Raw genomic sequence first — 13,064 nt, forward strand, 5'->3', positions numbered from 1 at the left:
AGATATTATAGATGTACTCCCTGGGGGCTGTAGATATTATAGAAATACTCCCTGGGGACTGTAGATATTATAGATATACTCCCTGGGGGCTGTAGATATTATAGATATACTCCCTGGGGGCTGTAGATATGCTCCCCAGGGGCTGTAGATATTGTAGATATACTCCCTGGGGGCTGTAGATATTGTAGATATACTCCCTGGGGGCTGTGGATATTATAGATATACTCCCTGGGGGATGTTGATATTATAGATATACTCCCTGGGGGCTGTAGATATTATAGATATACTCCCTGGGGGCTGTAGATATTATAGATATACTCCATGGGGGCTGTAGATATACTCCCTGGTGGGCTGTAGATATTGTAGATATACTCCCTGGTGGGCTGTAGATATTATATATATACTCCCTGGTGGGCTGTAGATATGCTTAGTTAATGATTCAGGAATAATTCAATATTAGATGGTTAACAAGGATAGTTAACTAGGTAACAAAAACATACATGGTAGTGATAGATAGTTCTAGTGGAAAGAATTGGAAGCCGTCAGCAGTCAGACGTCTTTGTCCCTCGTCTTATCTTTTTTCTTCACATATCTTTTTTATATTTTTCTATACCTCAACTTCGAAATACTCTCCTGCAACCCGCCTCACCCAATGTGGTGTAAATCTGTTTTTTCCAAAGTATTTTTATTTACCTCTGAACCGGAATCCCTAAACAGAAGCTAGCCAGCTAACTAGTAGTCAGCTAACCACTGTTAGCGGTCATCAGCTAACCTTTAGCTCGGAAAGCTCTCGCCAGTTCGAACAACGTGACTCAAACCAGAGCATTCCAGACCTATTTTCTCTCCATATCCCCGGATTCCTACCGCAAGCTCTGAACATTTTCGCCTGTATCATCGCAGCTAGCTAGCTGGAATACGTGTGACTACTCCTGGCTAACGTTACTGTTCCGAAGCAAGCACAAATTAGCCTGGAGCAAGCCCATGCTAGGCCATCTCCCAGCTAGCTGAAGAGGCCCACCCATCAGCCACTCCTTGGGCTACAAACATATTTTCGCGACGTCCCCTGAATGCCCATCTGCTAGCCACGGCCCGCTAGCTGTCTAGAGCATATTGGACTGTTAGCTGAAGAGATTCCATCGGCCAATTTCTAGGGCCGCTATACTTATTTTGCCAATTGTATTTGGACCCCTCTACTACACGGAACCCTACTAGTCCATCATGACTTGTCTATCGACGTCACCGCACATGGAGGCCAAAACAGACTTTCCTCCGTCGAGACGTCCCTCTAAGGCCTTTCTGCTAGCTTACTAGCTTGTTTAGCCCCGGCCTACTAACTCCTAGCTTGTTTAGCCCCGGCCTACTAACTCCTAGCTTGCTAGCCCCGGCCTGCTAGCTGTCTGAATCACCGTGTCTCCAGCCAGCACAACCACTCACTGGACCCCTATGATCACTCGGCTACACATGCCTCTCCCTAATATCAATATGCCTTGTCCATTACTGTTCCGGTTAGTGATTATTGTCTTATTTCACTGTAGAGCCTCTAGCCCTGCTCAATATGCCTTAAAAATCCACCTTTCCATAAACAAGTCTCTCACCATTGCTATAGACCACCCGCTGCCCCCAGCTGTGCCCTGGACACCATATGTGAATTGATTGCCCCCCCATCTATCTTCAGAGCTCGTGCTGCTAGGTGACCTAAACTGGGACATGATTAACACCCCGGCAGTCCTACAATCTAAGCTTGATGCCCTCAATCTCACACAAATTATCAATGAACCTACCAGGTACAACACCAAATCCGTAACCATGGGCATCCTCTTAGATATCATCCTGACCAACTTGCGCTCTAAATACACCTCTGCTGTTTTCAACCAGGATCTCAGCGATCACTGCCTCATTGCCTGCATCCGTTATGGGTTCGTGGTCAAACGACCACCCCTCATTACTGTCAAATGCTCCCTAAAACACTTCAGCAAGCAGGCCTTTCTAATCGACCTGGCCGGGATATCCTGGAAGGATAACAGATATAGCCCTTGGTTCACTCCAGACCTGACTGCCCTTGACCAGCACAAAAACATCCTGTGGCGTACTGCATTAGCATCGAATAGCTCCCGTGATATGCAACTTTTCAGGGAAGTTAGGAACCAATATACACAGGCAGTTAGGAAAGCTAAGACTAGCTTTTTCAAACAGAAATTTGCATCCTGTAGCACAAACTCAAAAAAGTTCTAGGACACTGTAAAGTCCACGGAGAATAAGAGCACCTCCTCCCAGCTGCCCACTGCACTGAGGCTAGGAAACATTGTCACCACCGATAAATCCACTATAATTGAGAATTTCAATAAGAATTTCTCTACGACTGGCCATGCTTTCCACCTAGCTACCCCTACCCCGGTCAACTGCCTGGCACCCCTTGCAGCAATTCGCCCAAGCCTTCCCCATTTCTCCTTCACCCAAATCTAGATAGCTGATGTTCTGAAAGAGATGCAAAATATTGACCCCTACAAATAAGCCAGGCTAGACAATCTGGACCCTCTCTTTCTAAAATTATCTGCCGAAATTGTTGCAACCCCTAGTACTTGCAACCCCTAGCCTGTTCAACCTCTCTTCTCATATAGTCTGAGATTCCTAAAGATTGGAAAGCTGCCGCGATCATCCCCCTCTTCAAAGGGGGATACACTCTAGACCCAAACTCCTACAGACCTATATCTATCCTACCATGCCTTTCTAAGGTCTTCGAAAGCCAACTTAATGAACAGATTACTGACCATATCGAATCCCACCGTACCTTCTCCGTTATGTAATCTGGTTTCAGAGCTGGTCATGGGTGCACCTCAGCCATGCTCAAGGTCCTAAACGATATCATAACCGCCATCGATAAGAGACATTACTGTGCAGCCGTATTCATCGACCTGGCCAAGGCTTTCAACTCTGTCAATCACCACATTCTTATTGGCAGACTAAACAGCCTTGTTTTCTCAAATGACTGCCTCACCTGGTTCACCAACTACTTCTCAGATAGCGTTCAGTGTGTCAAATCGGAGGGCCTGTTGTCCGGCCCTCTTGGCAGTCTCTATGGGGTTGCCACAGGTTCAATTCCCGGGCCGATTCTCTTCTCTGTTAACATCAATGATGTCGCTCTTGCTACTGGTGATCCTTTGATCCACCTCCACGCAGACGACACTATTCTGTATACTTCTGGTCCCTCTTTGGACATTGTGTTAACTAACCTCCAGACGAGCTTCAATGCAATACAACTCTCCTTCCGTGGCCTCCAACTGCTCTTAAATACAAGTAAAACTAAACGCATGCTCTTCAACCGATCGCTGCCCGCACCTGCCCGCCCGTCCAGCATCACTACTCTGGACGGCTCTGACTTAGAATATGTGGACAACTACAAATACCTAAGTGTCTGGTTAGACTGCAAACTCTCCTTCCAGACTCACATCAAACGTCTCCAATCCAAAATTAAATCTAGAACTGGCTTCTTATTTCGCAACAAAGCATCCTTCACTCAAACATAGCCAGCAGCATACCACCCTGCTGGCTTGCTTTTGAAGCTAAGCAGGGTTGGTCCTGGTCAGTCCCTGGATGGGAGACAGGATGCTGCTGGAAATGGTGTTGCAGGGTCAGTCTAAAAATAAAGATAACATAATTCCTCAGGGCAATTTGAGATTTATTAAAAAAAATATATATGTTATTGTGAAGTGGAAACGTCGAGAGGCAACAAAGGCTCACAGAACTGTCAAGTGTTGAAGTGTGTAGCATGTGCAAATCATCTGTCCTCAATTGCAACACTCACTACCGAGTTCCAAACTGCCTCTGGAAGCAACTTCAGCACAAGAGCTGTTCATTGGGAGCCCCATGAAATGGATTTCCATGGAAGAAAAGTCACCCAATGCCAAGTGTTGGCTGTAAATCTCACTGCCATTGGACCCTCGAAACTCATTCCCCCGAGTGATGAAACACTCTTCACCATCTGGCAGTCCAACGGATGAATCTGAGTTGTAGACTCAACCTGACCTGGCAACTGACTTGCTATTTATTGATGACATGCTATTTATTGAATAAGTAACTATGTTTATAATTACATGATTAATTGATTAATGTAACCATTAACTCTGTTAAGTATCTTGTGGCAAGACGGTAAACATGTGTTTATTGAGTTACTGTTTCCAGAATTAACTCAAAGAATATCAGAATATATCGATTTCATAGCAGTCACTAATTCATTAATTTCTTCATCAGTCTCATTCTGAACGTCGCATAATTCGTCAATCTGCACAAACCCAGGTCTCACTAATCATTACGTACCACATGAATTGAGTTCATTATTTATTCAATAACAAGCTAAATGATAACATAAGATTCACATACACAAACAGTCTAGGTTATGGTTAGAAATAGTACAATGGCAACAGGTCCCTAGCGGACCAACACAATATGACTCGTGTTACACAAGATGGAGATTTACAGAAAGAGAGAAACGCAAGAGAGAAAAGCAATGCTTGGATTGATTTGTAAACTACGCTACCCTAACACCTTACCCCGAACGGCCACTCTTATGGGTCAGAATTGTAATGCATGTATTCACGTTGAAGGTCTCTCTTGGGTATCTCTGTCTTCATCTTCAGGTGTAAGTTCTGATTCTCCACAAGATGTCACAATGTCCTTTCTCTTAGTTGTCTGTTTCCTTGCACTCGTTCTGTGAGAGTGGGCTTCTGAGGAGGCTAATCAGCCGCGTTGACGCTCCCATTTTGGGTAGGAGGGCCGTGTAGACAACCGGTGACTTGAGAAGAATAACCGGGTGGTCCTGCTTGAATTTACCTTCCTAGAAACAGTAATCAACCTTAGCATTGATTGTTAAGAGGTACCTTTGTCCTCTTCAACCTTGTGTTGCTTTTCAGGGTTACAACTAGTCGTAGACTAGCTCCAGCGTGTGGTCCTCACGTCTGATATGTAAATTCTTAACTCACATGTTTATACCCCAGGGTAGAATGGAGCGTTTCTGTCTTCATGACATGCTCTCTGGGCTCCCTGGCGCGTAGCTAGTTACGAGGCAAGGTATCACAAATTGCTATGATCTCATTAGACAACTAAAATCACAGCCTCATCATCACAAAAACATTCTCTTTGACCTGGATATTTTCTACACATGAAAAGGATGTAAACATCATATACACATTATGAAAACTTCAAGTTACAAAATGTTCTTTATAATGTACTCATTTAACTTTTAATTACATCACAAAATCGACATACATTTTCATATTCCATCTATCATTGTTACCACCATTTTGGCTGATGAAATATGTCCCAAACACTACAGCATACAATGACATTCTAGACGATTCTGTGCTTCCAACTTTGTGGCAACAGTTTGGGGAAGGCCCTTTCCTGTTTCAGCATAACAATGCCCCCATGCACAAAGCAAGATCCATACAGAAATGGTTTGTCGAGATCGGTGTGGAAGAACTTGACTAGCCTGAACAGTGCCCTGACCTCAACTCCATCGAACACCTTTGGGATGAATTAGAAAGCTGACTGCGAGCCAGGCCTAATCGCCCAACATCAGTGCCCGACCTCACTAATGCTCTTGTGGCTGAATGGAAGCAAGTCCCCTCAACAATGTTCCAACATCTAGTGGAAAGCCTTCCCAGAAGAGTGGAGGCTGTTATAACAGCAAAGGGGGGACCAACTCCATATTAATGCCCATGATGTTGGAATGACATGTTCGATGAACAGGCGCCACATACTTTTAGTTATGTAGTGTAAACCCAAGGCCTTGTAGGGGGAACCTGGAATGGAGTCTTTAGAAGATACTCAAGGCCCTGGGGGCTGTAGGGGAACCTGGAATGGAGTATTTAGAAGATACTCAAGGCCCTGGGGGCTGTAGGGGGAACCTGGAATGGAGCATTCAGAAGATACTCAAGGCCCTGGGGGCTGTAGGGGAAACCTGGAATGGAGTATTTAGAAGATACTCAAGGCCCTGGGGGCTGTAGGGGAAACCTGGAATGGAGCACGTAGAAGATACTCAAGGCCCTGGGGGCTGCAGGGGAACCTGGAATGGAGTATTTAGAAGATACATAAAGGGAAGTGAGTGAACTTAAAAACGAAGTGGTTGTGATGTCATTCAGAACAGAATAAAAACAGGCTACATGATTGAGGAAAATAATTTATTTCATTCTATATCATACAAAAACAAAAGCAATATCTTACTTAGATGATTCATTGAAAAAAATAATGGTTTTGCACAAAACAACCACAATAAAACAATAGGCCTACATTAGTTTAAATCAAATTGTAAAAAATTATGATGAACTACTATAGAGACCAAAATGGGAAAATAAAGCAAATAATTATAATAATATAATTCTCCTCTCCTGTATGTTTTCTATCTCTGTAACATGTAACGTTATAACATTATACTGAACCTGTAACATAATGCCTGAACCTCAACACCTATCAGTTGATCTGTATAGACATGAAAAGTTAAGGCATTTACAATGTATCAACCATAATGCTATACAGTATATGACCAGTATATGACTGATTTTAAAGGACAGCTGCTAAATGAATAATACAACCTATTAAAACACATAAGGACAATACATCTAGCAGTTAATACATTTGATCAAATGTACATACAGTACATGTAGTTGAAGTCGGAAGTTTACATACACCAATACATTTAAACTCAGTTTTTACAATTATTTTTTAATATATTTTACCAGGAAGATATATATATATATATTCGAAGTGGCTCCTGCTCCTCCATTTAGTTGGAGGTTCTAGCCAGGAATCAAATTTTATGGTTCACTTTGACATGTTGTGCCATGCTCGCCCGTCAGATGGTTATCTAGCATACATCCAAGATACTTAACAGAGCCTTTTGCTGCGACTACTATGTAACCTACTACCAGGTTAACATCTGGGGATTTCCTCAGTTTCACTTTGGACCCAGACAAGATGGACTCTGTTTTTTCCAAGGTGACAGATTTACTGATATTCAGAAGTTCAGCACTGAGGGACTTCTCAACCACATTGTTTTGTTGTTGGAAACCAACAGTGCAGAATCATCTCAGTCACATGTAAAGGCAGATTTCAGATAATTTATATACAACAGAAAGAAAAGGGGACAAAGGGGACCCAGTACACTCCCTTGGGGTACCCCACAGTTCAAGTTTTTGGGTTTAGACAAGGTCCCATCCTCATCCATCAGCTGTTTTTACTGCTAAGTTGTGAAAGCCCATGGCTCTTAGTTTGATTAACAGAATCTCTTGATCCACTGTATCCTTTTGGAGATCTAAAATAACATAAAAAAATTCCCTCCGTCAGTTGCTTTGGAATGGTCAAGTTCTGTCAGTTGACTCAGACACCTTTTCAAATGAAAAAACATCTACTTGAATCCCCTGCTGTTGAGTAAAACTGCTGGACTTGACTCTCCTCATAGCAACCTGATTGACAAGGTAACTTGCTAACTAATGTATTAGCTATAGTTGTAAAATAGCTATTCAGACTGTCTGCAACCACGGTCTTATCTGATGTAACCTTTCCTCCAATGTCCAAGCTAAGATTGCGAGCTTTGGTCTTTAATCTGTTACTGTAACCTAACAGTTTCAGAAACTAACTTAATTTACTCTGTTCCTATTTTCAACTATTTTGACATTAAAATATTATTTCTTGGCCTTCTGTATCATCCTGTTGACCTCATTTCTTAATTTATTATAGTCTATAAATATATAATCTGCCCTGGATTTCCTAAACTCCAGAAAGCTATCTACAGAATGTAAAAACAATGATTTAAAATGGCCCCAGTTCTCAGTTTTCAATACAGCAGATTCTCAAATAATTAACAAAAATATCTGCACTATAATTCTTCACAGACCTAATTTTTATTGACAATTAAAAACTGTTTTCTGAACATTCCTTTCCTACAGAAAATGATGGAATGATCACTGAGTCCATAGTTTTACAACCCCACTGTTTGAAAACACTCAATGATGGTTTTGGTAGAAGGACAGGCCCTGGTTGGCTCATTAATCAGATGGTATGAGGCAAATAAATTACCAAAAAATTCTTAAGATCTTTTAAAAGTAGCATGGCCCTTTTAGAGCATATCTGTATTAAAATCACCAGTAACAATAACTTTTGATTGACCAAAGTCTGTACAGTTGGAACAAGTCTCATCCAACAATTCATTAAACTTGTGCTGGTCTGGTGGTCTATAACTATTCCTATGATAGGTTGACGTTTTGGTAATAAAATGTCCAACCACACAGCTTCAATCTCATCATGGTTTAAATATAATCTATAGTTCAACCCAATATCTGATCTGACATAAATATAAACTCCCCCGCCTTTGCGATTGCGGTCTCTTCTAATTACTACATACATTTCAACTTCAATCTCTGCGTTTTTCATCGAACCATGTTTCGGTAAAGCAGAGCACTCCCACCTTACAGTTACAAGAGAGTAGGCGAATTTCCTCAATCTGGGAAAGAAGCGTTGAGATGAAGATTTTCTAGAGTCAAGTTGTCTGTTGGAACAGGTGAAATTGATCACTTGAGATGAGTGTTGACTCCAATCGCCACAATGAAGCTCCTTTCAGGATTCAAGCTGGCATTTTAAAGAGATGGTCGTTGCTCCTTCCCATCTGACCCTCTCTATTATAGCGAATGGATTTATTGCTAGAAAACGGGCCGGGGCACTGATGGACATCTCCAGACAGCAACAGGCATGGGGTAATGTTTAGGTTTCCACCGTCTATTTGGCATTTTCCCCCGACCATAATCGCCCTTTTGGAGTGACTGTGCCAGGTGGAATATATAAACGTGTTAAATAGAGTGTATTTTCCGTGGCCAAAGTGCTTAGTGCCAATCTGGTCTTCGAACCTGATCTTCTGATTAACATACTTTGTCAAAAGGACATCGACTTGATGTACAAAAAGAGCCCGTATCTATAAGCTTTCATATAAAAGCGTAGATTAAAAACAAAAACTCTGCCAACACGCCAAACTTTCCGATTGCCATCTTCGTCCGGGATAGGGTCGATTTAAAAATATATATATTGTTCCAGCAGGTGGAGCTACAATGTAACAACATACAGCATTGTGACTCACAGTTCTATATTAGAATTCCATGAGTTCCATTCTGATGGTTGTTATGGTGATCAGGTGATCTCAGCCTCACTCTTCTTCAACACGATCACCTGTTCAACACAGAAGTAGTTCATCAGTGTGGCCATGTATTTACTTATCCAATACAGAACCACTTAGAAATGGAAATCATATCTGCTACTTAGAAATCGTGCTTATATCCAGCTCTCCCATTTCAATACCATTGAAACTCTATGTTGGTCTCATCTGACCGTAGAACCCGGTCCCATTGAAACTCTATGTTGGTCTCATCTGACCATAGAACCTGGTCCCATTGAAAGGTCCAGTAACATTTGGCAAACTGTAGGCGCTTGAGTTTGTTGTTTGATGACAGCAAAGGATTTTTATGACAACCCTCCTAAACAACTTGTGGTTATGTAGATGGCGTCTGATTGTAGTTGGAGACTTTCTGACCCCAAGACCCAACTAACATCTGCATTTCTCCAGCTGTGATCACTGTACGTGGGGTCAATATAGAGACACGTCATCTTCCAGGCCGATTGTTAACATCTCCAGTTGCTTTAAACTTCTTCATTATTGCCCTGATAGTGGATATGGCCATTTTCAACCGTATCAGTATATTGCGATTTTCGGTATTTTGTTTGTGCTGCGTTATGGTGAGTTGGACACGTTTTCGCCACATGGCTAATGTTTGCTGCTAATTCCAAAGTTGAAGGCGACAATCTACAACCGAGCAACGATGATTCTGGACAAAGGACAACTTGCCCAAGATTCTGATGGGAGCTCATCCAATAGTAAGAACTATTTATGATGTTAATTCGTTGTTCTGTTGAAAAATGTGAAACTATTATTCCGCCATTATAGCCATTTCCTGATTTGTGCAGCTCAACAACCTTTTGTCGTACATCATTACTTTAGTCTCGGGTCTTTCCCATAGTAATGGATGACTATGGCCTGTGTGTCACCTCGTATGTATACCCCAGTGAAACAGGAAGTCATGGCTCCTAATCACGAAGGTGAACAAAAAAATTGTAACGGCTCTCTTTCGGTGAGTGAGTTGACCAAGGCGCAGCGGGTTGTGAATACATAATGAACTTTATTTAACAAGACGAAACTAAACACACGAAGAACACTTGAATAATTTTACAAAACAACAAAACGAACTAGACAGACCTAAACTATGAACTTACATGAAACGAGGAACACATAAACAGGAACGACCGAGACGAGAGGAGACGAGACGAGACAGTACCGTGTGGTGCAACAAACACAGACACAGTGACAATCACTCACAAACAAACAGTGAGAACCTCCTACCTTAATATGACTCTCAATTAGAGGAAAACGCAAAACACCTGCCTCTAATTAAGAGCCATACCAGGCAACCCAAAACCAACATAGAAACGGAAAACATAGACTGCCCACCCAAAACTCACGCCCTGACCATCACACACATACAAAACAACAGAAAACAGGTCAGGAACGTGACAAAAATGTAAAATATGAATGGTAATATACTTCAGTTAGATTTGACTCATTAGAATTTTTGGGGGTGCCAATAATTATGGAGAAATTATAATTGTATAATTGTTTTATTATCCCAGAGCGCTAAGAACCTTGGCGTGATCCTGGACAACACCCTGTCGTTCTCAACTAACATCAAGGCGGTGGCCCGTTCCTGTAGGTTCATGCTCTACAACATCCGCAGAGTACGACCCTGCCTCACACAGGAAGCGGCGCAGGTCCTAATCCAGGCACTTGTCATCTCCCGTCTGGATTACTGCAACTCGCTGTTGGCTGGGCTCCCTGCCTGTGCCATTAAACCCCTACAACTCATCCAGAACGCCGCAGCCCGTCTGGTGTTCAACCTTCCCAAGTTCTCTCACGTCACCCCGCTCCTCCGCTCTCTCCACTGGCTTCCAGTTGAAGCTCGCATCCGCTACAAGACCATGGTGCTTGCCTACGGAGCTGTGAGGGGAACGGCACCTCAGTACCTTCAGGCTCTGATCAGGCCCTACACCCAAACAAGGGCACTGCGTTCATCCACCTCTGGCCTGCTCGCCTCCCTACCACTGAGGAGGTACAGTTCCCGCTCAGCCCAGTCAAAACTGTTCGCTGCTCTGGCACCCCAATGGTGGAACAAACTCCCTCACGACGCCAGGACAGCGGAGTCAATCACCACCTTCCGGAGACACCTGAAACCCCACCTCTTTAAGGAATACCTAGGATAGGATAAAGTAATCCTGACCCCCCCCCCCCCCCCCTTAAAAGATTTTGATGCACTATTGTAAAGTGGCTGTTCCACTGGATGTCATAAGGTGAATGCACCAATTTGTAAGTCGCTCTGGATAAGAGCGTATGCTAAATGACTTAAATGTAAATGTAAATGTCATTTAACTTCAATTAAAGGTTTGATTTTTGTGAACATTTTTAATAAAAGACCAAGAGGATAAACAGCCCCCCCAAATTTTGCTCATATTTACCAATGGTGTCATTATTAGTTGAGGGAAATGCATTTTATTGGAATGAGGTGATCCTGTATGAACTCAGGTTCTCACCTTGAGTTCTGCTCCTGCAGCATTTCACCAGCAGTATGATGGTCACCAGCAGGTAGGGAGACCCCACCAGTAGACTACACAGCAGCCTGGGTAGAGACATGGACAACACTGGGACTGCTGGAGATGGAATGGGTGGAGACATGGACAACACTGGGACTGTTGGAGATGGACCTAAATCTGGAGAAAGAATGAGACCTGTATTATGAGCACATTTATGGGTAGGGAGACCCCACCAGTAGACTACACAGCAGCCTGGGTAGAGACATGGACAACACTGGGACTGCTGGAGTTGGAACTGCAGTTGGAGAAAGAAAACTATTTAAAACAAAACTGGAGATGGTGATGGGTAGAGACATGGACAACACTGGAGATGGTGATGGGTAGAGACATGGACAACACTGGAGACATGGACAACACTGGAGAGGGTGCTGGACAGAGACATGGACAACACTGGAGATGGTGATGGGTAGAGACATGGACAACACTGGAGACATGGACAACACTGGAGAGGGTGCTGGGTAGAGACATGGACAACACTGGAGAGGGTGCTGGAGGGAGACATGGACAACACTGGAGATGGTGCTGGGCAGAGACATGGACAACACTGGAGATGGTGATGGGCAGAAACATGGACAACACTGGAGATGGTGATGGAGAGAGACATGGACAACACTGGAGATGGTGCTGGAGAGAGACATGGACAACACTGGAGATGGTGATGGAGAGAGACATGGACAACACTGGAGATGGAGATGGAGAGAGACATGGACAACATTGGAGATGGTGCTGGTAGAGACATGGACAACACTGGAGATGGTGCTGGTAGAGACATGGACAACATTGGAGATGATGCTGGAGAGAGACATGGACAACACTGGAGATGGTGTTGGAGAGAGACATGGACAACACTGGAGATGATGCTGGAGAGAGACATGGACAACATTGGAGATGGTGCTGGAGAGAGACATGGACAACATTGGAGATGGTGCTGGAGAGAGACATGGACAACACTGGAGATGATGCTGGAGAGAGACATGGACAACACTGGAGATGGTGTTGGAGAGAGACATGGACAACACTGGAGATGGTGCTGGTAGAGACATGGATAACACTGGAGATGGTGCTGGAGAGAGACATGGACAACACTGGAGATGGTGATGGGTAGAGACATGGACAACACTGGAGATGGTGATGGAGAGAGACATGGACAACACTGGAGATGGTGCTGGAGAGAGACATGGACAACACTGGAGATGGTGATGGGTAGAGACATGGACAACACTGGAGATGGTGATGGAGAGAGACATGGACAACACTGGAGATTGTGCTGGAGAGAAACATGGACAACACTGGAGATGGTGATGGGTTGAGACGTGGACATCACTGGA

General features: G+C 43.5%; 1 protein-coding gene across 1 annotated transcript in view; it reads right to left on the bottom strand.

Annotated features, from left to right (window-relative positions):
• Nucleotides 1–11,916: 11,916 nt before the first annotated feature.
• Nucleotides 11,917–13,064, bottom strand: part of LOC129842289 (low affinity immunoglobulin gamma Fc region receptor II-like) — a 34,594-nt gene continuing 33,446 nt past the window's right edge. The window contains exon 5 of the mRNA XM_055910774.1: nucleotides 11,917–11,971. Coding sequence (XP_055766749.1) covers nucleotides 11,917–11,971 — 55 coding nt within the window. The remainder of the gene's footprint in view (nucleotides 11,972–13,064) is intronic.

The sequence above is a fragment of the Salvelinus fontinalis genome, unplaced genomic scaffold (assembly GCF_029448725.1).
Source record: "Salvelinus fontinalis isolate EN_2023a unplaced genomic scaffold, ASM2944872v1 scaffold_0030, whole genome shotgun sequence".
Taxonomy (NCBI): domain Eukaryota; kingdom Metazoa; phylum Chordata; class Actinopteri; order Salmoniformes; family Salmonidae; genus Salvelinus; species Salvelinus fontinalis.